This window comes from Dendrobates tinctorius, unplaced genomic scaffold, assembly GCF_039654945.1.
Source record: "Dendrobates tinctorius isolate UK_male_01 unplaced genomic scaffold, ASM3965494v1 ptg000063l, whole genome shotgun sequence".
In the NCBI taxonomy this organism is placed as follows: Eukaryota; Metazoa; Chordata; class Amphibia; order Anura; family Dendrobatidae; genus Dendrobates; species Dendrobates tinctorius.
The window spans coordinates 13,222,133-13,248,961 of record NW_027361731.1 but is presented as its reverse complement, the minus strand read 5'-3'; the positions used below and the strand labels follow the sequence as shown (position 1 = coordinate 13,248,961).

General features: G+C 44.2%; 1 protein-coding gene across 1 annotated transcript in view; it reads left to right on the top strand.

The window, feature by feature from the left end:
• Nucleotides 1-24,919, top strand: part of LOC141094193 (uncharacterized) — an 85,355-nt gene extending 60,436 nt beyond the window's left edge. The window contains exon 11 of the mRNA XM_073579957.1: nucleotides 21,075-24,919. Within this exon, the coding sequence (XP_073436058.1) occupies nucleotides 21,075-23,644 (2,570 nt within the window). The 3' untranslated portion in view covers nucleotides 23,645-24,919. The remainder of the gene's footprint in view (nucleotides 1-21,074) is intronic.
• Nucleotides 24,920-26,829: the final 1,910 nt, after the last annotated feature.

Genomic DNA, 26,829 nt, shown 5'->3' with positions numbered 1-26,829 from the left:
TTTTTTGCTATTTAGATTCTGGTGTAATCCATAATGAACCTGTGAACGTCTGTCTGTTACTTCGGAAATATATTTGGAGATTTAAGATTACACCAGCACTGTATACAGCTGTACGCTTGTGATACATTACCCATTTACTGCTTTTTATATTCTGGTCTAATCCATACTGAGCCAGTGAGAGTCTGTTTCTGACTCTGGATATATATACGGAGATTTACAATGACACCTATACTGTATACAGCTGTACGCTTCTGATCTATTACCCTTTTACTGCTTTTTATATTGTGGTGTAATCCATACTGAGCCTGAGAGCGTCTGTGTCTGCCTCCTGAAATATATATGGAGATTTAGAATGTTTAAGCTATACTATATATACCTGGTATCTGGTGTTACTGTACCCTTTTTCAACTTTCTATATTCTTATCGAATCCATACTGGGCCTGAGAGCGTCTGTGTCTGCCTACTGAAATACATACAGATATTTTTTCTATTTTCACTAAACTTTATATACCTGGTATCTGTTGATACAGTACCCTTTGTGCCAGAAAGTCCTCCTCCACCCACCACTCTAAGTGCATCATTGACACCTGGAACATTGGCCCACATGTGTGATTATTTCTTGCGGATCTTCTTTTTATATTATGGTGTGATCCATGCTGAGCCTGTGAGAGTCTGTGTGTTACTCCTGAAATATATAAGTAGATTTAAAAATTACCCCAACACTGTATACAGCTGTACGCTTGTGATGCAATACCCATTTACAGCTTTTTATATTCTGGTCTAATCCATGATGAGCCAGTGAGAGTCGGTTTCTGACTCTGGAAATATATACGGAGATTTACAATGACCCCAACACTGTATACAGCTGTACGCTTCTGATCAATTACCTTTTTACTGCTTTTTATATTGTGTAATCCATACTGAGCCTTACAGTGTCTGTGTCTGCCTCATGAAATATATACGGAGATTTAGAATGTTTAAACTATGCTATATATACCTAGTATCTGGTGATACTGTACCCTTTCCAAAATTTCTATATCACTGTCAAATCCATACTGGGCCTGAGAGCGTCTTGTCTGCCTCCTGAAATATATATGGAGATTTAGAATGTTTAAGCTATACTATATTGTTGTGAATTCATTTTCTGGTCTACCTCTGGTTACTGGTGAGGATGGTGGAACTGGTTGTATTGACAGAGGAGTCGTGAGTTCTCTTTCCGGGCTCCCTCTGGTGGTTGCAGGAGGTAGTGAAGCTGATCTAATGAACAGAGACCTGCCACCTGACAATGAGGACAAAGATTGGACATCTGGAATCTGACTGGATTTAAGACAGCCGACGTCCTCTATCCTAGCTGGTGATTTTCCTGCCTCCTGAGGTCTTAGTTTCCAGCTCAGTCCCTGCATGCTCAAGCTAAGTTTTCCTTGCTATTGTTCACATTTGATTTGGTTTTGTCTATTCAGTTTTGTGTGGTCAGCCAGCCCCGGCTGGGGCTGTGCTGAAGTTCCATTCTTATGTTACTGTTTGTGCCAGTTTGCTTTTTGTCCCTTAATAGATTGGCCTCTTTTTGCTCTGTCTTCAGAATATGCCAGAGTGCTGATATAGTGGGAGAAGTCTAGTGACTTCAGGGTTTTTTTTGCTATCAGAAGTGTTGGACATTTTTGCAGGGTTTTTTTTGGCGTGATTGCAGACAGTATCTTTCTTTTCCTGTCCTTTCTAGTTAGTGTGGGCCCCATCGTTTGCTCAGCCTATTTTCCTACCTGTGTTTGTGTTTTCATCTTGTCTCACCGTCAATATATGTTTGAGGGCTATCTATTCCTTTGGGGTCTGCTCTGGGGCAGTTTAGATTTCCCCTTTTCTTGCTTTAGGCTTATTTAGCTCTCTGGCTGTGCCGAGGCATCTAAGATCATCTTATGTACGCTCCACGGCTACTGCTAGTTGTGTGGATAGGATCAGGGGTCTTCAATCCGCTTAGTTACCAACTTCTCTGGTTTTCTGTGGCTTAGCTTGGTCTTGTTTTCCTCCTCGGTGACCCATTCATAACACTATATATACCTGGTTTCTGGTATTACTGTACCCTTTTTCAACTTTCTATATTCTTGTCGAATCCATACTGGGCTTGAGAGCTTCTGTGTCTGCCTCCTGAAATATATACGGAGATTTAGAATGTTTAAACTTTACTATATATACTTGGTATCTGGTATTACTGTACCCTTTTTCAACTTTCTATATTCTTGTCGAATCCATACTGGGCCTGAGAGCGTCTGTGTCTGCCTCCTGAAAAATATATACGGAGATTTATAATGTTTAAACTATACTTTATATACCTGGTATCTGTTGATACAGTACCCTTTGTGCCAGAAAGTCCTCCTCCACCCACCACTCTAAGTGCATCATTGACACCTGGAACATTGGCCCACATGTGTGATTATTTCTTGCGGATCTTCTGTTTATATTATTGTGTGATCCATACTGAGCCTGTGAGAGTCTGTGTGTTACTCCGGAAATATATATGTAGATTTAAAAATTACCCCAACACTGTATACAGCTGTACGCTTGTGATACATTACCCATTTACAGCTTTTTGTATTCGGGTCTAATCCATACTGAGCCAGTGAATGTCTTTCTGACTCTGGAAATATATATGGAGATTTGCAAAGACTCCTACACTGTATACAGCTGTAAGCTTCTGATCCATTACCTTTTAACTGCTTTTTATATTGTGGTGTAATCCATACTGAGCGTTACAGCGTCTGTGTCTACCTCATGAAATATATACGGAGATTTAGAATGTTTAAACTATACTATATATACCTAGTGTCTGGTGATACTGTACCCTTTCTCAAATTTCTATATTGTCGAATCCATACTGAGCCTGAGAGCGTCTGTGTCTGCCTCCTGAAATATATACGGCGATTTAGAATGTTTAAACTATACTATATATACCTGATATCTGGTGTTAAAATGAAACGCCGGGCCGGGGGTTACTCGGTAACGGGCCTTTCAGGCTCTTTTAAGGGGGAAGTATGTCATGGTGTTGATGGTGACCCGGTCCATGGCCCTGGGTGTCCAATAAAGAAGATGACCGTTCAGATGAGGGGGAAGATGGTGGGATAATTAAATGGGAAAAGGGTAATCGTGACGCCACCCGTGGTACTCGGCTAGGGTAGCCGACGCTGCGATGCAGATCCTCTGGGACGGTGTTAAAGCAGCCAAGATGATGAAGCTCTCCACGGGCAGAGCTGTATCCCAGGGCAGTTGAGAGAGTTCTTGTGAGCCGTTGATGGTGAATGTAGCATGTGTAGAAGGCGAGTTGTAAAAGACACAAAGGACACAGTTGGGTGCAATTTCTGAGTTTTTACTCAGAAGTCTTGTGCACAAGATGACCTGCTTGGTACTGTGTCCTCCAAGGGAGGGGTCCGGAAAACTCACAGGTAGATCAGGAACACCTGTTCAAGACTCCTCCTTGGGTCTCCTTTCTAGGCCGTGTCTCTGCGCTGATCTCTCCCTTCCTTCCTGCTCTGCACCTTCGCAAACAGTGTCCCAAGCCAGCAGCCACGGATCACACCGGGCGACGTGAGTCAGGCCCCGGGGTCCTTTATTCCAACTGCTGCCTTTTTGAGGATTGAATGCAGCTGCGACCGAGGCACTTAGTTACCTCAGCCTCCGGCTTTCTAGCTGAGCCCTTTAGTTCTCCACTAGCTTCAGGAGCTGGCTTCCCCACTGTGGCCTGGTCCTTCCTTCTCCGGAAAAGGGCTTCACAGGTGGCTTATTGCACTTCCCGTGCCCTAAGGACCCTTTCCTTCCAGTCTATGAGCGTGGTTAAGATCTTTCTCTCTTCTCTGACCCTCAGCCCTCTCACGGCAATCCTGCTCTTACTCTGTCCTGTCACTCACTGACAACTCTCTAGAAAGATCCATTTACCTCAGACTAGCTCCACCCACCAACTGTCACCTTGCTATCTCTGATTGGATGCCCACAATCACTCCTCTACCTAAGCTCCTCCCACTCTACCTACCCTCCACACTAACCCCCAACAACCTTTCCTAGCTAGTCTGGGATGAGACCATCCTCCCGCAGGCTACACCCAGATGCCCTGACTAACTAGTGTGTGTTTAGTGCAGGGTTAGGAGTCCTGAGTGGTGATCCCTCCTTACCTGAGGGTGGGATACCACACCTCTGGATGAGGTGCAGTACCTCTGTGGCGACCGGACCCTCAGGGGTGCCACAGTACCCTTTCTCAACTTTCTATATTCTAGTCGAATCCATACTGGGACTGAGAGCGTCTGTGTCTGCCTCCTGAAATATATACGGAGATTCAGAATGTTTAAACTGTATCTGGTGATACTGTACACTTTTTCAACTTTTTATATTGTCTAATCCATACTGAGCCTGTGAGCGTCTGTGTCTGGCTCATGAAATATATATGTAGATTTACAATTATCCCTAGACTGTATAGAGCTGTACGCTCCTCATACAGTACTATATATCTGCTGTTTTTTTTTGTTAAATTTTCACAAACATGAGGAAGTATGGTGGAAGAGGCCGCGGATGTGGGCGTTGGGGGGCCAGCTGGTATTGATGGTGGTGGTGCATCTGCTGGTAGTGCCAAAAGCACAATAGCACCTAAGGCTACTTTAACACTTGCGTTTTTTTTGCTGCGCGTTTTTTGCGCACACAAACGCATGGAAAAAAATGCATCATGCGTTTGTGTGCAATTTTTGCGGGCTTTGGTGCATTTTTTTAAAAACGCATGCTTTTTTTGTGCATACGTGCGCATTACAATGCGCACGTATGCGCACCCATAGACTATTATGGGTGTGTTGCTGTAAAAAAACGCATTGCGTGCGCATGCGTTTTTTGGGGGCAAGTCAGACGAACAAAAAATGCAACAGGATGCATTTTGTGCACCCGAGCGCACACTGCAAAAAAACGCATGCGCATACAAACGCGTACAAATGCATATGTATGCTCACATATGCGCACCCATGTTAAAGTATAGGGAAAAAGACGCATGCTTTTTTTGCACTAAAACACAGCGCAAAAAAACGCAAGTGTGAAACCAGCCTTAGGCCGGTTTCACACTAGCGCATTTTCAACGCGCGCACGGCCGGGGGTAGCTCCGCCCCCGATCCGGCTCTCTGCCCGGCGTGCCCGCCCCTTCCTTGTAGCGCCGCCTCCTAGCGGACAGCGGCGCCTGCGATCGGCGCACCCTATCTTTAGCATAGGGTGCGCCGATCGTGCGCAGGCCGTGCGCTAGTTGCGCTTTGACCTGCGCTGCGCACTTTTGACGGTGCGCCGTGCGCGCCAAAATCCGAAAAGTTTGATTTTGGCGCGCACGGCGCACCGTCAAAAGTGCGCAGCGCAGGTCAAAGCGCAACTAGCGCACGGCCTGCGCACGATCGGCGCACCCTATGCTAAAGATAGGGTGCGCCGATCGCAGGCGCCGCTGTCCGCTAGGAGGCGGCGCTACAAGGAAGGGGCGGGCACGCCGGGCAGAGAGCCGGATCGGGGGCGGAGCTACCCCCGGCCGTGCGCGCGTTGAAAATGCGCTAGTGTGAAACCGGCCTTAGGCAGGAGGTGTTGAGCCTGCGTCATGGTCTGGCTCCGGAAGGCCTTTAAGGCTCCCTTTTCTGGGAGTAGGTAAACTGCTTTTAAAGCCGGAGCATCAGGAACTGGTTTTGGCTTACATTGCCAAAACAGCCTCCAGCTCATCGCCTCGTCTTCTGCAGTTTCAAAAACTGCAAGCACTGAGTTGTCAGTGCAGGCTTATGGTCAGGAACAGCCCCTTTCCTTGGGTCCTTCACCCACACCAAAAGTGAAGGATGCGGCAGCCCACACTTCAGATTACTCCATGGAGCTCTTTTCACATACCATGCCTGGGTTATCAAGTCAAATCCTGAATTCCCCAGTCCAACATGAATCAGACATGGAGTGCACTGCTGCACAGCTACTACTAGATGATTCTGCTGGTACATTGCCCTCGCACTGTACAGAGACATAATCAGACCCTGATGAAACTCAGGTGCCCGTTTCCGCATACTATACCACCTTACACGGTGACACAGAGGAAGGTGTAGATGAAAGTGCCGGTTCCCTGAGCAGGTGGAGGGGGCATACTTATGGGCGACGGCACTGGCACAGTGCCCCTCATAGTACGCAAAAGTTTCTCTGCCGGTGGGAGGGCCCACTCGCCATCATACACACTTGCACACTATGAGGGGCCCTGTGCCAGTGCCGTCGCCCACGAGTGGGCCCCCCCTGCTTGCTCAGAGCCACAGCACTTGCAATACTTACCTCTCCCTGCTCCACCGCTGTGACGTTCAGGTCAGAGAGCGCGATGACATCACGTCTGTATGCCCTCTGCCTAAACAGTCCAAATGCAGAGAGCTGCGAGGAGAGGTATTTAATTTTTTTTTAAAGGTTGGGAGCAATTTTTGGGGAGCACTATACACTGGAGAATGATATATGGGGCCCATCATACACTGGAGCATCATCCATAAGGCCCATCATATACTGGAGCATTCCAAATGGGGGACATCAGACACTGGAGAAGAATCTATGGGGCCCATTATACACTGGAGCGTTAGAAATGGGTTCCATTATATACGGAGCATTATTTGGGCCCATATAATAATAATAATTTATAATAATTTTTATTTATATAGCGCCAACATATTCCGCAGCACTTTACAATTAAGCGGGGACATGTACAGACAATAAATTCAATACAAGTTAAGACAATTCAAACAATGACATTAGGAGTGAGGTCCCTGCTCGCAAGCTTACAATCTACAAGGAAATGGGGGGACACAGTAGGTGAGAAATGCTTGTTAATTCAGGTCTGGCAATTATAATAGGGATTTTCATATAAAGCTGCATGATCCGGTCATCAGCCCGTGTGTTTAAGTGCAATAGACAAGTATCAAGTGCAGTTATGTGCATGAAGGGTGTGGAGACAGATGAATAGTAGGGTGCAGATTCAGAATAATATTTGGAAGGAGGGAACAGGGCAAAGTTAGCTTGCTGAGTAGTTGATGTGATAGGCTTCTTTGAAGAGATGGGTTTTCAAAGCGCGCTTGAATAGGTCAGGGCTAGGTATCAGTCTGATCGTCTGGGGAAGTGCATTCCAGAGAGCTGGAGCAGCACGAGAGAAGTCTTGGAGACGGAGGTGCGAGGTTCGGATTACGGGGGATGTTAGTCTTAGGTCATTTGTAGAACGGAGGGCACGTGTAGGGCGATAGACAGAGATGAGAGAGGAGATATAAGGCGGTGCAGAACAGTGGAGAGCTTTATGGGTGAGAGAGATGAGTTTATACTGGACCCTGTAGCGAATAGGTAGCCAGTGTAATGACTGGCATAAGATGGAGGCATCGGTGAAGCGGCTGGACAGAAATATGACCCTGGCTGCCGCATTCAAGATGGATTGGAGAGGAGAAAGTTTGGTAAGAGGGAGACCGATCAGAAGAGAGTTGCAGTAGTCCAGACGAGAATGAATAAGAGCGACAGTAAGAGTCTTAGCAGTTTCAAAGGTGAGAAAAGGTCGGATTCTGGAGATGTTTTTAAGATGCAGGTGACAAGAGCGACTGAGTGATCGGATGTACGGAGTAAAGGAAAGTTCAGTGTCGAATATGACCCCAAGACAGCGGGCATGCTGCTTGGGAGTTATGGTTGAACCCTCCAGGGTTATTTCGATGTTAGGTAGAGTGAGGTTAGTAGAGGGGAGAAACACAAGAAGTTCAGTTTTAGAGAGATTTAGTTTCAGATAGAGGGAGGACATGATGCTAGAGACAGCAGACAGACAATCCTTGGTATTTTGAATTAGGGTAGGGGTGATGTCAGGGGAAGAAGTGTATAATTGGGTGTCATCAGCATAGAGATGATACTGGAACCCAAATCTGCTGATTGTTTGTCCAATAGGGGCAGTGTATAAAGAGAAGAGGAGAGGGCCTAGGACTGAGCCCTGCGGGACCCCGATAGTAAGGGGACGAAAAGAGGAAGAGGAGCCGGAAAAAGATACAGTGAAGGAGCGGTCAGAGAGGTAGGAGGAGAACCAGGAGAGGGCTGTGTCCTTGAGGCCTATAGAGCGGAGCATAGTGAGGAGGAGCTGGTGATCCACAGTGTCAAATGCGGCAGAGAGATCCAGGAGAATCAGCAGGGAGCAATGACCTTTCGATTTAGCTGTTATTAAATCATTAGAGACTTTAGTGAGGGCAGTTTCAGTAGAGTGTAAAGAGCGGAAACCAGATTGTAAGGGGTCGAGAAGAGAGTTATCTGAGAGATAGCGGATTAGACGGGAGTGGACCAGGCGTTCCAGGAGTTTAGAGATGAAGGGAAGGTTAGAGACAGGTCTGTAGTTAGCAGTGCAGTTCTGGTCCAGGGATGGCTTTTTAAGTAAAGGGGTTATGATGGCATGTTTAAATGAGGAGGGAAATATACCTGAAGAAAGAGAGAGGTTAAATATTTTAGTCAGGTGAGTGGTGACCACTGGTGAGAGAGACTGCAGGAGCTGTGAAGGAATAAGGTCACTGTTGCAGGTTGTAGGCCGAGCAGAAGTGAGGAGCTTGGAAACTTCTTCTTCTGAAACAGGCTCAAAGATGTCTAGTGAGCTTGAGGTGCGGCAGAGAAGGGGATCCAGGCACTGAGGAGATAGGGCTGAGATATCCTGATGGATGTGGTTGATTTTTTCTAGGAAATAAGTGGCCAGATCCTCACCGCTGAGGTTGGTGATGGGGGCCTGTACTTTAGGTTTCAGGAGGGAGTTTAAGGTTTCAAAAAGTCGTCTTGGGTTGTTGGATAGTGAGGTGATGAGGGTGGTGAAGTAGGATTGTTTGGCCAGATGAAGGGCAGAGTTATAGGTTTTGAGCATGAACTTATAGTGGATGAAGTCTTCTGCTAAGAGAGATTTTCTCCACTGCCGCTCTGCACACCTCGAGCAGCGCTGAAGAAAGCGTGTTTGCGTTGTGTGCCAGGGCTGCCGTTGTCTGTGTCGGGTCTTTCTGCGTATAGAAGGTGCTGCTTCATCTAGGGCATTCTTCAGTGTATTATTGAAGTGTGACAATGCTATGTCTGGACAGGAGAGGGTGGAGATGGGGGCTAAAGATGTGTGGAGATTGTCCCTAAGCTGTTGGGTATTAATGGTACGTGTATTCCGATAAGTGTGGTAAGTGGGGGTGTCCCGGGTGAGGAGACAATTCTTGACAGAGAAGGAAAGAAGGTTGTGGTCCGAGAGCGGGAGAGGTGAATTAGTAAAGTCGTGCAGCGAGCCGGGGCGGGAGAAAACCAGGTCCAAAGTATTCCCGTCCTCATGTGTAGGAGAATAAGTAAACTGTGAGAGGCCGAATGAAGAAGTTAGAGAAAGAAGATGAGAGGCAGACTGGGAGAGCGGATCATTGATGGGGATGTTAAAGTCTCCCATGATGAGGGTGGGGATGTCACAGGACAGAAAGTGAGTAAGCCAGGTGGTGAAGTGGTCTAGAAACTGGCGGGAAGAGCCTGGAGGGCGATAAACGACCGCCACTCGTAAGGAGAAGGGCTTAAAGAGTCTGATGGCGTGGACTTCAAAGGAAGGAAATGTAAGTGATGGAACCGGGGGGATGACCTGGAAAGCACATTGTGATGAAAGGAGCAAACCAACACCTCCACCCTGTCTGTTCTCAGGTCTGGGGGTATGTGAAAATTTCAGCCCACCAAACGAGAGAGAGGCAGCAGCGGTGGTGTCTGAATGCTGGATCCAGGTTTCTGTAATAGCCAGAAGGTTAAGGGAATTAGAGAGAAAAAGATCGTGAATGTAAGTCAGTTTGTTACACACAGACCGTGCATTCCAGAGAGCACATTGGAAAGTGAGAGGAGAAGGCATGCACTGAATGTTAATAAGATTAGCAGGGTTTCTATATGCAGCTGGAGGAGAGTAATGTATGCTGGTGGAGGGAGGCCCAGGGTTGGGGGAGATGTCACCTGCAACTATTAAAAGGAGAAAAAACAGAAAAAGCAGGTGGTGGGATGATTTGTATGAACGTTTTGAGTGCTGCATGGAGGTTTTGGATGGTTTGGTGTGGGTAAGAAATGTCAATAGAGCCTCAGAGTTAAACATGGGAGAGGGGAAAAGGGAGGGGTGGATATGCAGAGAGTGCACAGAATGTGTAAAAGGGCAGGCGAGTTGTTAAAAAGCAGAAGTGAAGACAAATAAGCAGCAGGTTAATATGATCAATGCATACGTAGTACGACTGACCAAGAAGCAAGCGTGCATGAAAAACTTATGCACCTTACCTGTCTCCTGCCCTGTCCAAATGCATTGTCTAACTGCAAAACACTTTATCCTGTTGCACTTAATCTGTTGCACGCGTAAGCCCGCACGCGTGCTATCCCAGCCAGAGCTAAATATATATGAAATGAAATGTCTGCTAGCTTCAGCCACCAAAAGGCCACAATCAGTAATTAACCAATTAGCACAAGGCCAGAGCAGGCATTACTATGCAGGGTAAATAACTAACGCTGGACAAGGCCATCAAACTGAGAAAGGGAGAAAAAAAAAAAAAAAAAAAAAAAAAAAAAACACCTTTCTACACTTCAAAGCAGAAACCAAATAGATAGAAAATAAAGACCCACCACAGGAGTGATGGAATGAAATACCATAAAAATATCTGGCACTATATGATGCAGTTCACACTTGGCAGACAGCACACATGGATGATGGAATGAAATACCATAAAAATATCTGGCACTATATGATGCAGTTCACACTTGGCAGACAGCACACATGGATGATGGAATGAAATACCATAAAAATATCTGGCACTATATGATGCAGTTCACACTTGGCAGACAGCACACATGGATGATGGAATGAAATACCATAAAAATATCTGGCACTATATGATGCAGTTCACACTTGGCAGACAGCACACATGGATGATGGAATGAAATACCATAAAAATATCTGGCACTATATGATGCAGTTCACACTTGGCAGACAGCACACATGGATGATGGAATGAAATACCACAGGAGTGATGGAATGAAATACCATAAAAATATCTGGCACTATATGATGCAGTTCACACTTGGCAGACAGCACACATGGATGATGGAATGAAATACCATAAAAATATCTGGCACTATATGATGCAGTTCACACTTGGCAGACAGCACACATGGATGATGGAATGAAATACCATAAAAATATCTGGCACTATATGATGCAGTTCACACTTGGCAGACAGCACACATGGATGATGGAATGAAATACCATAAAAATATCTGGCACTATATGATGCAGTTCACACTTGGCAGACAGCACACATGGATGATGGAATGAAATACCATAAAAATATCTGGCACTATATGATGCAGTTCACACTTGGCAGACAGCACACATGGATGATGGAATGAAATACCATAAAAATATCTGGCACTATATGATGCAGTTCACACTTGGCAGACAGCACACATGGATGATGGAATGAAATACCATAAAAATATCTGGCACTATATGATGCAGTTCACACTTGGCAGACAGCACACATGGATGATGGAATGAAATACCATAAAAATATCTGGCACTATATGATGCAGTTCACACTTGGCAGACAGCACACATGGATGATGGAATGAAATACCATAAAAATATCTGGCACTATATGATGCAGTTCACACTTGGCAGACAGCACACATGGATGATGGAATGAAATACCATAAAAATATCTGGCACTATATGATGCAGTTCACACTTGGCAGACAGCACACATGGATGATGGAATGAAATACCTGTGTGAAGAAGAGAAGAGAGGAACATCAGCTTCAATGCATTGTCTAACTGCAAAACACTTTATCCTGTTGCACTTAATCTGTTGCACGCGTAACATATCCATATGTCCATATGACACTGGAGCATCATCCATGGGGACCATCATATACTGGAGCATTCTAAATGGGGCAGATCAGACACTGGAGCAGCATCTATGGGGCCCATTATACACTAGAGCATTAGAAATGGGGCCCATTATATATGGAGCATTATTTGGGCCCATAAGACACTGGAGCATCTTCCATGGGGCCCATCATATACTGGAGCATTCTAAATGGGGCAGATCAGACACTGGAGCAGCATCGATGGGGCCCATTATACATTGGAGCATTAGAAATGGGCCCATTATATACGGAGCATTATTTGGGCCCGTGAGACACTGGAGCATCATCCATGGGGACCATCATATACTGGAGCATTCTAAATGGGGCAGATCAGACACTGGAGCAGCATCTATGGGGCCCATTATACACTGGAGCATTAGAAATGCGGCCCATTATATATGGAACATTATTTGGGCCCATAAGACACTGGAGCATTGTCCATGGGGCCCATCATATACTGGAGCATTCTAAATGGGGCAGATCAGACTCTGGAGCAGCATCTATGGGGCCCATTATACACTAGACGAGTATTGGAAATGGGGCCCATTATATATGGAGCATTATTTGGGCCCATAAGACACTGGAGCATCATCCATGGGGACCATCATATACTGTAGCATTATGTGGAGCTCATCATATACTGTATGGAACATTATATGGGACCAATTATTCTTTATGGAGAAATATATGTGGCTCATTATTCTGTATGGCGCACTATGTGGTGCCATAATACTGTATGGAGTAATATACTGTCCGTTTTTTAAGCTATTGTAAAATTTAAAATAGATATCAGTCATGTCATGTAAGAAGTCAAGTATTTTTCATTGTACTATACCTATATTTCTGTGCCGTATCGGAGCATCATGAATTGTGGTATGTGTTAAAGGGGCGCACTGACACTCTTTGGCCCGGGGCACACGAAAACCTGGAGCCAGCCCTACCCCTTCCCCCACAACTTTAGCCAAATAACCCCCAGTTTTCAATGCGTACCTATTATTATAAAGTAAATTAAGGTTGCCAAGCTTAAGTAATAAGAATTGATGTCATTGAAATGGGCACTGTAGGTGTGTTTACTGTTCTCCACTCCCTGTCGACTTTGCTTCCCCATTGACTTGCATTGGGTTTCGTGTTTCATTCGGACTTCCGACTTTTCCCTATAGTCAGCCGATTAACGTTCGACTCAACTTTAGAAAGTCAGGTTTCATGAAACCCGACTCGACCCTAAAAAAGACAAAGTCGCTCATCTCTAGTTAGTGCCCAAGAAAGACGAGAGTACTCGCTTCTTTGATCTATAGGCGACTTAATAAGGTCACTGTTACAGACGTGTACCCTATGCCTCGGGTGGATGAACTACTAGACAGATTAGGTGGATCTCGGTTGATATCTACCATCGATTTGAGCAAGGAATACTGGCAGAACTCACTCAAAAGAGGTTCAAGAGAAGTCTGCATTCATCACCCCCTTTGGCCTGTATGGATTTACCAGCATTCCATTTGGGATGAAGAATGCCCCAGCTACCTTCCAAAGGATGGTGGACCAGTTATTAGAGGGATGTCAGGGGTATACCCGGGCCTACCTAGATGACAACTCTATCTTCAGCGATACCTGGGAAGAGCATCGCCAACATGTGTCCCAGGTGCTGCAGATCGTAGCAAAAGCCTAGCTTACCATCAGATCCGACAGTTGCCAGATGGGGATGGCCGAGGTACTATACCTCGGCCATCAGGAGGGAAGTGGGTGCATTCGTCCCGAACCTGCAAAAGTAGAAGCCATTACCCAGTGGCCTCGCCCAGCTAGCCAAAAACAGGTGCGTGCCTTCCTAGGGACAGCAAACTATTATCGAAAGTTTATCCCCAATTACTGTACAATAGCAAAGCCCCTCACCGACCTTACCACCAAATGATATGAACGCAATCTCATCTGGATCTCAGAGTGTGAGTCCACATTCCTCCAGTTGAAAACACAGCTAGCCCAAAGCCCGGTCCTGACTGCTCTTGACTTAAACCATCGGTTCATTGTCCAAATAGATGCATCGGACATTGGATTGGGAGCTTTACTCATTCAAGTGGGGGCCGATGGTCAGGAACACCCGGTAGCCTATGTTTCCCGGAAGCTGTTGGATCAGGAGAGGGCATGCACCACAATAGAAAAAGAATGCTCGGCCATAGTCTTGGCACTAAAGAAATTGCAGCCCTACCTCTGCGGCAATTAATTCCCTGTCCTAAACAACCATAATCCTTTAAGTTGGGTAAATCGGACTGCTTGGGACAACGGAGGTTTACTCAGATGGAGTCTGGTCTTACAGTCCTATAATTTTTCTGTCTCCCATTAAAAGGGAAAAGATCATAGAAATGGCTGGAAAAACACAGGACTGCTTCATTGACCATCATTGAAACCCCAGAAACGTCGTAAAGAATCCAGATGAGAACAAACCGGTCACCTGGCCACATATCTCACTGCTCTTATTTAGCTTCCTAAGCTTATCGTTACTTCCTCGCTGTGGGGGCCCTCCAAAAGCGGTGAGCCACTGGTGGGGGTATTTGGCACTGGAAGCAGCTCTGATCCCAGCAAGTCAGCAGAAGGGTGAGACTGTAATTTTCACCATCATGGGTATTTGCTGGGAATGTTATGTATGCTATGTGTGTTCGTGGTTCAATAAATTAATGCCACACTGTTTTACCCTCACCCAGTGTTGTTTGCAGGGCTGTGGAGTCGGTAAGCCAAACCTGTGACTCCGACTCCTCAATTTTCCTTACACCGACTCCACGACTCAGGCTCCCACATATATTGCTTTTATTTAAGTGAAAAATTTATTGTAGTACAATGTGAACATCAGACATTAAATCATTTTTGATACAATAATCAATATATTTAGATCATAATATTTATTGGAATACAACTTTAGAACCTGCTCCATGTCATCCAAATACTTGTCAAAGTCAAACTCCTCATCTGATGAGGATGAAGATATGGCAGCAGTAGCACTGTCAGGACCCGAGTCCTTTTGCGCCTGGCAGTCCTCCTCTAGGCCACTCATCCTAACTGCTACCTCAGTCAGAGCTTCTTTTCCTTTAGTAAGCTGTTGATCATCAAGCAATGTACGATGACTTGGGTCCACATAATCAGCTGCCAGAAAAATTTTATTTTCCAATAGCTGAGTCTCTCTCCGTTTCATTGAAGCAGAAATGCCATCTGCGATTAAACAACAAAATAGCAAGTTCTTCCACTCCCTCATGAAAATGCCAGGAGTTAAATCCTCCGCTTGTAATTTTTTAGTCACGGTAAATGGGTGATTAAGCAATTCCTTCAATTCAGCCACCTGTGTCCATTGACCTTCATTTAGGGTTGCCTGAGGGTTCGCCATATCTATAAGAAACGGTTTTAGTTCAAGCAATCGCTCAATCATTAAATAAGTGCTGCCCCACCGAGTGGCTTGATCAACAATTGCCCTTTTCCAGCACGTGTCTTCAAGATGGAATCAATTTCAGGGGTTCTGGCAGCAATAACCAATTTCCTCACTTTTCCAATCAGATTTCCAGCATGTTCCTCTTGCAGACTCTCTCTTATTGCCAGCTGCAGCGTGTGCACAACACAGAATAGGAAAGAGGTGTGAAGCAGCTTCAACAAGATCATCTATTTCTACAGTATAATTTTGCTGTTCTTCTGTTGTAATATCTGTTTGTTCCTCAGTTACATGAACAGCACTGTGGCCTTCCATCTCAAACACACTGAATCCTAAATGTTCTTCTAGCTGTCGTTCATTCCTCTCATTCATCAGTGTAATTGTACTTATAATGTTTGAAGCATTGTCCGTTACAATAGCAAGAACCTGTTCTTTTTTGAGTTCGTAATCTTGCAGAACTTTTTCCACTAAGGCCTGGACAAACTGGCTGCTGTGATGAGCTTTAGTGTCTTTTACTGCCAGTGTTTTGGTAACAATTTCTTTGTTGTCACAAACATATCGAACATTGATGGCAAAATAGTTCACTCTGTGACGTGTGCAGGCATCCATTTTAAGAAACATGAAGCAACTTTTTAAGGCTGGTTTCACACTAGCGTCCGATCGCGCAGCGCATCGGGCGCTATCGGGCGCACGCGCAATGTCCCCCTATCTTTAACATGGTGATCGCAGGGTCTTGCGAATGTACGCGCTCTTCAGCGTTTAGCGTGCGCTGCGCATTTTACAGGTGTGCGCCCAGACTATAGATATACCTTGTAAATAACCACATAATCTATATAGTCACCTACTCTGGAGTATTAGTGAAATCATGATGCACAAAACACAGCATCATAAATTCACTGATACATAAGGCTACTTGCTAATGGTATTGGGAGTGTAAAAACAGAGAATGCAGTCAGTACAGGTATCAAAAGTTTTTTTTTATTAACATACAAACAACATGCCAGACAAATTTTTTTAAACCATTTGCTCTTGCCATCTTGCCATTCCACCCGTCCTACATCTGAGTTGAAGTAGGCCGCAAATTGGTCCCTCATTTGGCCAACTTCAACAGATGACCTGAGAGGGTGCTGAGTAAATTCAGGCAATGGATTAGGATCAACATCATCAAGATCAAAGTTCGGATGCTCTCGAGAAAGTACAAAGTTATGTAGAACAACACAGGCCTTGACCACCTCATCCACTGTTTCCAGTTTCAGATTTATACCTGTGCCAAGAATGCGCCATCTAGATACAAGTATACCGAAGGCGCACACTGCTATTCTCCTGGCCCTGGTCAGCCTGTAATTGAAAATTCTTTTTTGTAGGTCCAAGTCCCGGCTGGAGTAGGGTTTGAGGAGGTGTTGGCACATCTGGAACTCTTCATCACCAACCATTACAAATGGCTGTTGCGGATCTTCGGTGTTGGGAAGAGGCCGTGGCATGGGGAAATTGAAGTTGTTGCCATACAACCTCCTGCCCATGTACGATGTCTTAGAAGCCTGGGAGTCATTACCACGGCCAAATGCCCCAATGTCCACTGCAATAAACGTACAGTCTGCATCCGCAATGGCCATCAGTACAGTTGAAAAGTACTTTATGTAGTTAAAGAACTCAGAGCCTGTTCTTTTGGGCTTGATAATCCTGATGTGTTTCCCATCCACCGCTCCCAAACAGTTAGGGAAATTGCAGACAGTCCAGAATCTTTCAGTGATGTCCAACCACTTTTCTGCGCTTGGCATGGGCATGAATTCGGGACAGAGAACGTTCCAGAGAGCCCGGCAGGTGTCCGCTACAATTCCAGACAACGTGGAGATTCCAATCCGGTACTGGAAGTGCAGTCTCCAGTAACCAGGAATCTGTGACAGAAAGAAAACCAAAATTAATATTTGTGTTTATGTAATTTTTTTACACACTTTACATTAAAACAAACAAAAAAAAATTCTGCAGCATTTGGTTCAACACATGGCATCCAGAAATTAACGCAGCTTGTAGTTACCGACATGGCAGAACTGTAATTCTGCCAGATTTTGAAGAGTACATGTCACAAGCAAGAAAATTCAGCAGGCATTGGTTTTTAAATATTACGTACCTAATGTGACCAGGAGCCGTTCCTCAGGAGTAATCGCACGCCGGAGCTGCGTGTCCTGTCTGCGGATGACTTCTTTTACCCGAACAAGCAAATAGTGAAATGTTTCTTTGGTCTTCCGGGTATAATCCGTAAATTTCTCCGGGTTTGCCTGTAGCTCGCTGTAGAGGGTGTGGTACGCTCCACGGCTCTCCCGGAGTTCAATAATGGGATGTATCCACCTACGCCGCTGCTGCCGTCTTCGCTGCCTCTCTCTCCCTCTGTTCATGGCAAGCGACGGCATAAGCCTGAGCCGTCCTCACGTCCAGATCCAAGTCAAAGTCAAAGCTCTTCCATGTTTCTCAAGTCAAATGCAAGCAAATGTGAAGAATTCAGGTGTAAACTGGGTCTATATAAAGAATTTCCATAGACACACCCACTGGTGTCCCATTGGTGGAGTGTGTTGCAAGAATTTTTCAAGGATTTTTTCTCCAGTTAATTGCGCATAAAAACGCTGTGATTTTTTGTTATGCGCACAATAATGCTACAAAATAACGCAGCGTTTGCATGCGCTTTTGACATGCGTTTCATGTGCGCTCCAAACGCAGCGCCAAAAAAACGCTTGTGTGAAAGTAGCCCAAGATCTTCCTTTTGTTTAAGGGCTTCTTCAATCACTAATTTTCTAATACTTTCCAGAGAAACACCAAATTTGGGGGCCATTTCTCCATTAAGAGCTGTAAAAGCTGGTCGTGCAAATTATGATAATGGTAGACCGTCCTTCACAACAAGCTGTATGAGCTGTCTTGTCTTTTAGACATATCTGCTGTCATTGTTACAGTAACTTTGTCACTTACAAAATATCTTGTTAATGATGTTTGAGAAGCTCTTTCCTTCTCCTTTGCCTGGCAGGAAGTGTTAGTCTGTGTGCTACCTGGCTTTCATTCTTTTTGGTACAGATACGATATGGATAGACAGATATGGATAAATGGATATATAGATAGAGCAGATTTCTAATCTGCTTTTGATATTGAAAACATTATCTATGAGCTCAAAAACCTTTCAGGTGATGCGTTTTTTTAAAAAGCTGATCTGCTTTTGCAGCTGAAAAACGTATCCACAAAAAACGCAGCAAAAACGCTGTGTGTGAATGTAGCCTTAGATCAGGAATAGAACAGTCATTTATAGGACATTTCATAACTTTCCCATATTCCTATGAAAAAATATTCAGCACATCCTGTATTGAACTACTGTACCCAATTTATTATATATTTTAGGAGTCGGTCCATTTTATACCGACTCCGACTCCACCAAAATGAGCTCCGACTCCACAGCCCTGGTTGTTTGAGTAGTTTTCTGCCCACGGGGAGAGCGGGTATTCATTGGTATAAGCCTGGTCTATGCAGTCTTTCTAAAGACAGCCGGGCAAGTGGACAAGAGCACTCACTGACCCCCATGTCTCCACAGGGTTGAACTAGGAAGAGAGGTGGGCCAGGGAGTATGGACCAGGAGTGAGAAAACACTGTTGTCAAATGCAAAGGAATTGCTGGCAGTAGAGAAGGCTGTAAATAAATGTCTTGTATCCCTACAGGGCCTGCATGTCACGATCCTCTTGGACAATCAATTATCAGTGGCTTATGTAAATCAAGGGGAGTGTGGGAGCGCTGAGTCATGAAATCTTCAGATAGTTTGGATGTGGGGTCTCTCGCTCATAGACCTTTTTGCAAGCAGACTAAACAGGTATCTCCTAGTAGTAGGCGCATTCCGGGCCTCCTGGGATTTTAGCCTAACATACTCGTTCCCTGCAATAGCCCGGCTCCCACCAGTCATAAGAAAAATCAGGGAGGACAGGGCAAGGATTGTGTTGATTGCTCCCTTCTGACTGAAAAGACCATGGTTTTCATGGCTAAGAAGGATATATAGGTGTCCAATCCATGGGTTATTTCAGAGGTGCTGAAGCTGCTTTCTCGGGCCAGTGTTACATCATCAGGCAGCCAGCCTCCACTTGACTGTGGAATTTGAAAGCGCACTGTTAAGGGAGAGTTTTTTCCCCAAACCTTGTATCCATTATGCTTCAAAGTTGGAAAGCAGTCACGACCAGAATATATGCTAGGACATGGAGAAAATTTTTATACTCTTCAGATTCTAGGGTTGAAGATGAACCACTGGTAAGGATTATCTTCAAATTTTTGCAGAAAGCCTTGAGTTAGGTTTGTCCACCAGTACCATTAAAGTGCACGTGGCAGCTCTTTGGGGCTCTGTACACCTGTGATGTGGCCGGTAATTATTAGGTTTCACGATCTACAAAAGCATCATTAAAATCTAGGACCATTTCTATCGTGGGACTTAAATCTGGTCCTGACAGCCTTAACGGATGCTCCTTTTGAACCTATGGAATCGGTTCTTTCGCTTAAAACAGGTCTGCTGGTAGCATTGACATCAGCCAGAAGAGTCAGTGATATTCAGGCTCTTTCTACAGCCCCACCATTCACCCAAATCCTAGACGATAGGGTAATCTTTAAGCCCGATCCAGCCTACCTTTCCAAAGAAGGGTCATGATTCCAGGCTACAAGAAGTCGACCTCCCCTCCTTTTGTTCCAATCCAAAAAACAGAAGGAGGAAAAACTGCATACTTTGGATGATAGGAGATGTGTAATTAGATACCTGTCCACTTTGAAACACTGAAGAAAGGATAGGTCTTGGTTCTTATCCCTCCAGAGTTTTAGGAAAGTGTGTAGAGCCTCAAAAACCACAATTGCTAGGTGGATTACGGAGGCTATTTCTCTAGCCTACTTAGCAAGTGGCAAGATGGCCCCATAACGTCTCAATGATCATTCTACTCGGGCCGTGGCATCTTCCTGGGCAGCAACCTGGTCCTCTACTTCTACCTTCATAGGCACTATAGATAGGATATGGGTGCATCCTCCAACCTCACCCTTGGTCAGGGCTGCTCCAGGAGGTAGTTCCACCTCAGATTAAATTTCTCTGTGAATCTCAAATTGTGCTGTCATGGGTGATCGATAGTCTGTTACTTACCGGTAGCGTGATTTTTCTGAACCCATGACAGCACCCTTATATTCCCATTACACGTGGGTGAGCACTATCACTAGCGTTGTGCTTCCACACCTTTAGTTTATTATGTGGTGTTAGTTTTATTATGTTTTTATTAATAATCATTGGAAGGTCCTCTCATGCTGTGTAATCCAACTTATGCGAGGAAGAGGTGCCGCCTTTTTAGCCTGTAGGTTTCATGTGCTTCGTGGGCGTATCCCCTCTGTTGTGGTGCTGTCATGGGTTTAGAAAAATCCTGTTAAGTATCTAAGACTTTTTTTCAAGTCCCCACTCAAGGACCTGAGTGGGAACTTTTTTTTTTTTTACGAGATGAGTACAAGATTTTATTAGTGTTATTTTCACCTACATAAGATTGTTTGGTGTCTGTTCATTCTGCCTTCCAAATATTGGAATAAAACAGTTGAAAACACCAGGCTCCACTGGTTCATCCTATGAGGTTTTATATTAGACTGTGAACTGTCATTGTCCTGGTGAATAATTGAATCTTTTTAAATAGCTTTCCATTTTAACTGTCCGTTTAAGTAGAAATGTTAATAAAATGTGAAATTCAAGAATATTTTATTCCGAAATAATAATTATTATTCTTTGCAGATGACTTTACCAGGAGATCAGGAGGACAGCTGACATCTTCAATTTTAAAATCAGATGATCTTGAGATCCCACAGGATACAATAGAAGTGAATGCTATTACTGCAGATAGACCAAAATCTCTTCAAAGCAATGATCTGTCATCTGATCCTTTGAAACAGGTCCTGTCTTCTGATTCATTACTGACTACTAAGGAAAAAAGAACTCACACAGGGGAGAAACCTTTTTCGTGTTCAGAATGTGGGAAATGTTTTAACCTGAAACAGCATCATGATAACCACCAGAGAACTCACACAGGGGAGAAGCCTTTTTCATGTTCAGAATGTGGGAAATGTTTTAATCAGAAAACGCAACTTGTTAGCCACCAGAGAACCCATAGAAGGGAGAAGCCTTTTTCGTGTTCAGAATGTGGGAAATGTTTTAATTGGAAAGGGGAGCTTGATAACCACCAGAGAACTCACACAGGGGAGAAGCCTTTTCCATGTTCAGAATGTGGGAAATGTTTTAACCTGAAATCAGACCTTGTTAGGCACCAAAGAACTCACACAGGGGAGAAGCCTTTTACATGTTCAGAATGTGGGAAATGTTTTAACTGGAAAGCAGGTCTTAAGAACCACCAGAGAGATCACACAGGGGAGAAGCCTTTTTCATGTTCAGAATGTGGGAAATGTTTTAACCAGAAATCAGATCTTGTTAGGCACCAAAGAACCCACACAGGGGAGAAGCCTTTTACATGTTCAGAATGTGGGAAATGTTTTAACCGGAAAGCGCATCTTGAGAACCACCAGAGAACCCACACAGGGGAGAATCTTTTTACATGTTCAGAATGTGGGAAAGGTTTTAACCGGAAATCTGATGTTGTTGTACACCAGAGAACTCACACAGGGGAGAAACCTTTTTCCTGTTCAGAATGTGGAAAATGTTTTAACGTGAAATCAAGTCTTGTTGGGCACCAAAGAACTCACACAGGGGAGAAGCTTTTTACATGTTCAGAATGTGGGAAAGATTTTAACCGGAAATCTGATGTTGTTGTACACCAGATAACTCACACAGGGGAGAAGCCTTTTTCATGTTCAGAATGTGGGAAATGTTTTATCCGGAAAGCAGATCTTGAGAACCACCAGAGAACACACACAGGGGAGAAGCCTTTTTCATGTTCAGAATGTGGGAAATGTTTTAATTGGAAAGTGGCTCTTGATAGGCACCAGAGAACTCACACAGGGGAGAAGCCTTTTACATGTTCAGAATGTGGGAAATGTTTTAACCGGAAAGCGCATCTTGAGAACCACCAGAGAACCCACACAGGGGAGAAGCTTTTTACATGTTCAGAATGTGGGAAAGGTTTTAACCGGAAATCTGATGTTGTTGTACACCAGAGAACTCACACAGGGGAGAAACCTTTTTCCTGTTCAGAATGTGGAAAATGTTTTAACGTGAAATCAAATCTTGTTGGGCACCAAAGAACTCACACAGGGGAGAAGCTTTTTACATGTTCAGAATGTGGGAAAGATTTTAACCGGAAATCTGATGTTGTTGTACACCAGAAAACTCACACAGGGGAGAAGCCTTTTTCATGTTCAGAATGTGGGAAATGTTTTATCCGGAAAGCAGATCTTGAGAACCACCAGAGAACACACACAGGGGAGAAGCCTTTTTCATGTTCAGAATGTGGGAAATGTTTTAATTGGAAAGTGGCTCTTGATAGGCACCAGAGAACTCACACAGGGGAGAAGCCTTTTTCATGTTCAGAATGTGGGAAATGTTTTAATTGGAAAACTAATCTTAAGAACCACCAGAGAACTCACACAGGGGAGAAGCCTTTTACATGTTCAGAATGTGGGAAAAGTTTTAATCGGAAAACTTATCTTGAGATCCACCAGAGAACTCACACAGGGGAGAAGAATCCTTTTTCATGTTCAGAATGTGGGAAATGTTTTAACCAGAAAACAGATCTTGAGAACCACCAGAGAACTCACACAGGGGAGAAGCCTTTTTCATGTTCAGAATGTGGGAAGCGTTTTAACCAGAAAACGCATCTTGTCAGACATCAGAGAACCCACACAGGGGAGAAGCCTTTTTTATGTTCAGAATGTGGGAAATGTTTTAACTGTAAAACGCATCTTGTCAGGCATCAGAGAACCCACACAGGGGAGAAGCCTTTTTCATGTTCAGAATGTGGGAAATGTTTTAACCGGAAAACGCATCTTGTCAGACATCAGAGAACCCACACAGGGGAGAAGCCTTTTTCATGTTCAGAATGTGGGAAATGTTTTAACCGGAAAACCCATCTGGAGAACCACCAGAGAACCCACACAGGGGAGAAACCTTTTTCCTGTTCAGAATGTGGAAAATGTTTTAACCTGAAATCAGATCTTGTTAGGCACCAAAGAACTCACTCAGAGGAGAAGCTTTTTACATGTTCAGAATGTGGGAAAGGTTTTAACCGGAAATCTGATGATGTTGTACACCAGAGAACTCACACAGGGGAGAAACCTTTTTCCTGTTCAGAATGTGGAAATTGTTTTGTGAAGAAATCCTTTCTTCTTAGTCACCAGAGCAGTCACACAGGGTAGAAGCCTTTTTTATTGAATTGCTCATCTTCCCTCGCCACATCTATTACTGCCTCACCTCAGCGTAGAAAAGCAGCAGTCTTATCCCTCATGATGCCTGACAGCTCAAGCCTGTAAGTCCTGCACCATCTTCTCCTCTCTTAGTCGGCCTTAAAGAACAAAGCTCAACCAATGTTCGTGTAGTCTAACCGAAAACCACACACTGAGCAGTGCTTGCTTCACGGTGAAATTTAAGAACCCCCCCTCCCTAGCCACAGGAGATTCTGATATGAGGAACGCCATAATTGATTTGAAGCATCACATTGTGTGTTTCCCTACTAATCAAGACTTTGAGCAATATATACAGAGGCTGGAGACCACATACCAAACTGAAATATGTTCCCTCACTTCTAGAATAGTCACAGCTTACTGACAAGGTACAGAGATTACAGGATGATGTCGAACAAGTTATGAGCCATCAAAATGCTCATAAACACTGGATCTTCACAGACACATACAGTCTGATTAATATGGTTGATTACCAAGAAAATTGCAATAATCGGATAAGGGGTATACCTAAAAGCATCAATGCACAAGCGATTAAGTCAACACTGTAAACATTATTCAAAAATATCTTTGGTGACCCTATTGATAAGGAGCTGAAGATTGATATACACTGGGCAATCATGGCCCAGATCCTGAGCGTCCAAGAGACGTTTTCTGTCACACATTTTTTTCAATGTAAAAGAGTCCATTATGAGGAAATCAAGGATTTTGGTCCCTGTTGATTTAAATGGAAAACGCACATCCTGAATGACACTTCCTAAAAAAAAAAAAAGGGTATTGAAACTACTACTTGATGCCGTCTGGGAAGATGTCCTGATGTGCTCCTGGAGGTGCCCTTTCCAGCTGCAGATCCGGAGAAATGGAACATTGTATACTTTTAAAGATCCGAGCGACATGAGACCATTCTGTGATGCCCTGGACATTACCAGAATCCATATTTAGCGTGATTATCACAAAATTAGAATGTCATCAAAAAGTTAATTTATTTCAGTTCTTCAATACAAAAAGTGAAACTCGTATACTATATAAAGTCATTACACACAGAGTGATCTATTTCATGTGTTTCTTTCTTTTTTTAAATTCGTTTATTGAGCCAGGGTATACAATATGCAAACTGACAATGATAAAAATACCATATAACACATATACATATACATTCCACAGAGCATTAATGTCAAAACAGTGTATGTATACCAGTTGTGTATAGAATAAAACATACTGTCAATTGCCTTACATTAGTCTGTGTGTTATTATTCAAATAATAAAGCCTACCAACCTCTAAACCATTACTACTACTACAAAACAACAACTATTTGCAGCCTATGTCCATATAGATAACTCTTATCATGCGATATCTCTGTCCTACAACATGAGATGAGAGGAATTCCACCTCTCCCATATCTTCTCAAATTTAACCAGGCACCCTCTGTTTTGGTACAGCGTACGCTCGTACGGTATGATCGAGTTCACCTATTCAATCCAGGCCCTAAGGGAGGGATCCGAACCTCCCATCCACCGCAGTGCCAGCACCTTCCGTGCCATAAACAATGTCTCCCGTAGGAAAATCCCCGTATAATGTCCCCATGTCTCGTCATCCCACGCCCCAAACAGACAAACCAATGGCTCAAGGGGAACAGGAATTTGTGCCAGGGAGGTTAATGATGTCACCTCTTTTCAATAGTGTGCTATAATTGGACATTGCCAAATCATGTGAATAAAATCTGCATCTGATGTATGACATCTCAGACACTCCAAAGATAGGAAACTGCCCATCTTAAAGAGCCGAGTCGGAGTCAAATATGATTGGTTTATAATATAAAGTTGTATCATTCTATTGTTGATTGACGGAGACACCTTAGTTGGTGACTCCAGGATTTCCTCCCACTCCTCTCCCTGCGCATCAGGGATGAGCCTTTCCCATTTCCCCCTAATTAAGCATACGGCAGATTCTGTCCCCACGGATAGCATGTATGTATACAGAGAGGAGACGAGACCCTGGGGACCTTGTGATTTAAGAATGCCTATCAAGGGTAGAGACGAAATAGCATTACTCATACCGACATGTCTTGTGCGATTGAAGGGCTGATCTTAATTGCAAATATCGGAAGAATTGCGACCTCGGGGCATTACACTTAGCTTGTAATTGTTCAAAAGATAATAGTGTACCGGAGTCCCATAAATCCCCTATCGTAGAAACATTGTACTGAGACCAGAATTCGGCAGACGGGTGGGCAAGCAGTGTCGGAAAATAACTTATTCCATAAGGGCATTTCAGCTATGATATCACTAAATCCCACCACCCTCTTAATCTGTCTCCATATTAATCTTGCCAGACGAAGCATGGGTAGCAAACGTGGGACATTTACTTTCTCCAATTCCAAAATGCCCAGCGGGCAATCAACATGTGCGGCATGAAGCAGATGGCTTTCAGAGTTAGTAAGATGATTACCAGACATCCACTTACAGTATTTATAGCTCTGGCCTGTCCCGCCTTAATATAGAAAAAAATCCGGCAGCGCCCCCCCCCCCCCCCTTTTTGGCCTTTGTAGGGTGGACAGCCTGAGCCTGGGCCTGGCCTTCCCCCATATAAAAGACGTAATCTGGGAATTCAAAGTGGTGAACAAAGACTTCGGCACCACCACAGCACTATATTGGAGAAAATAGCTGATCTTAGGGAGTAATATCATTTTAATTAAATTAATGCGTCCAGCTACAGACAGTGGGAGTTTGCTCCAGATCGCAAATTTGACTTTAACCATTTCTAGTTGTGGAAATATATTAAGTTGCAGATCAAGCGTGCTGGACTGAGAGATATGAACATAGATATTTAAAATGTGGTACAATAGGCAGCAAGGAGAGAGTCCCAAGTCGCGGCATCGGGGTATGAGAAAGAGGCATCAGAGCAGATTTCTCCCAATTTATATACAGGCCGGAATATTTACTGAATTTGTTTATGGTAGCAGTCACCTCCGTCAGTGTCTCCTCTGCCCTATCCATTAATATTACCATGTCATTAGCATATAGGCCTATGGTATTCACCCGATCCGCTATCTCTGTACCCACAATATTAGGGGAAGCTCTCATGCGAATTGCCAAAGCCTCTATTGCAAGAGCAAAGAGGGCCAGGGAAAGGGGACACCCCT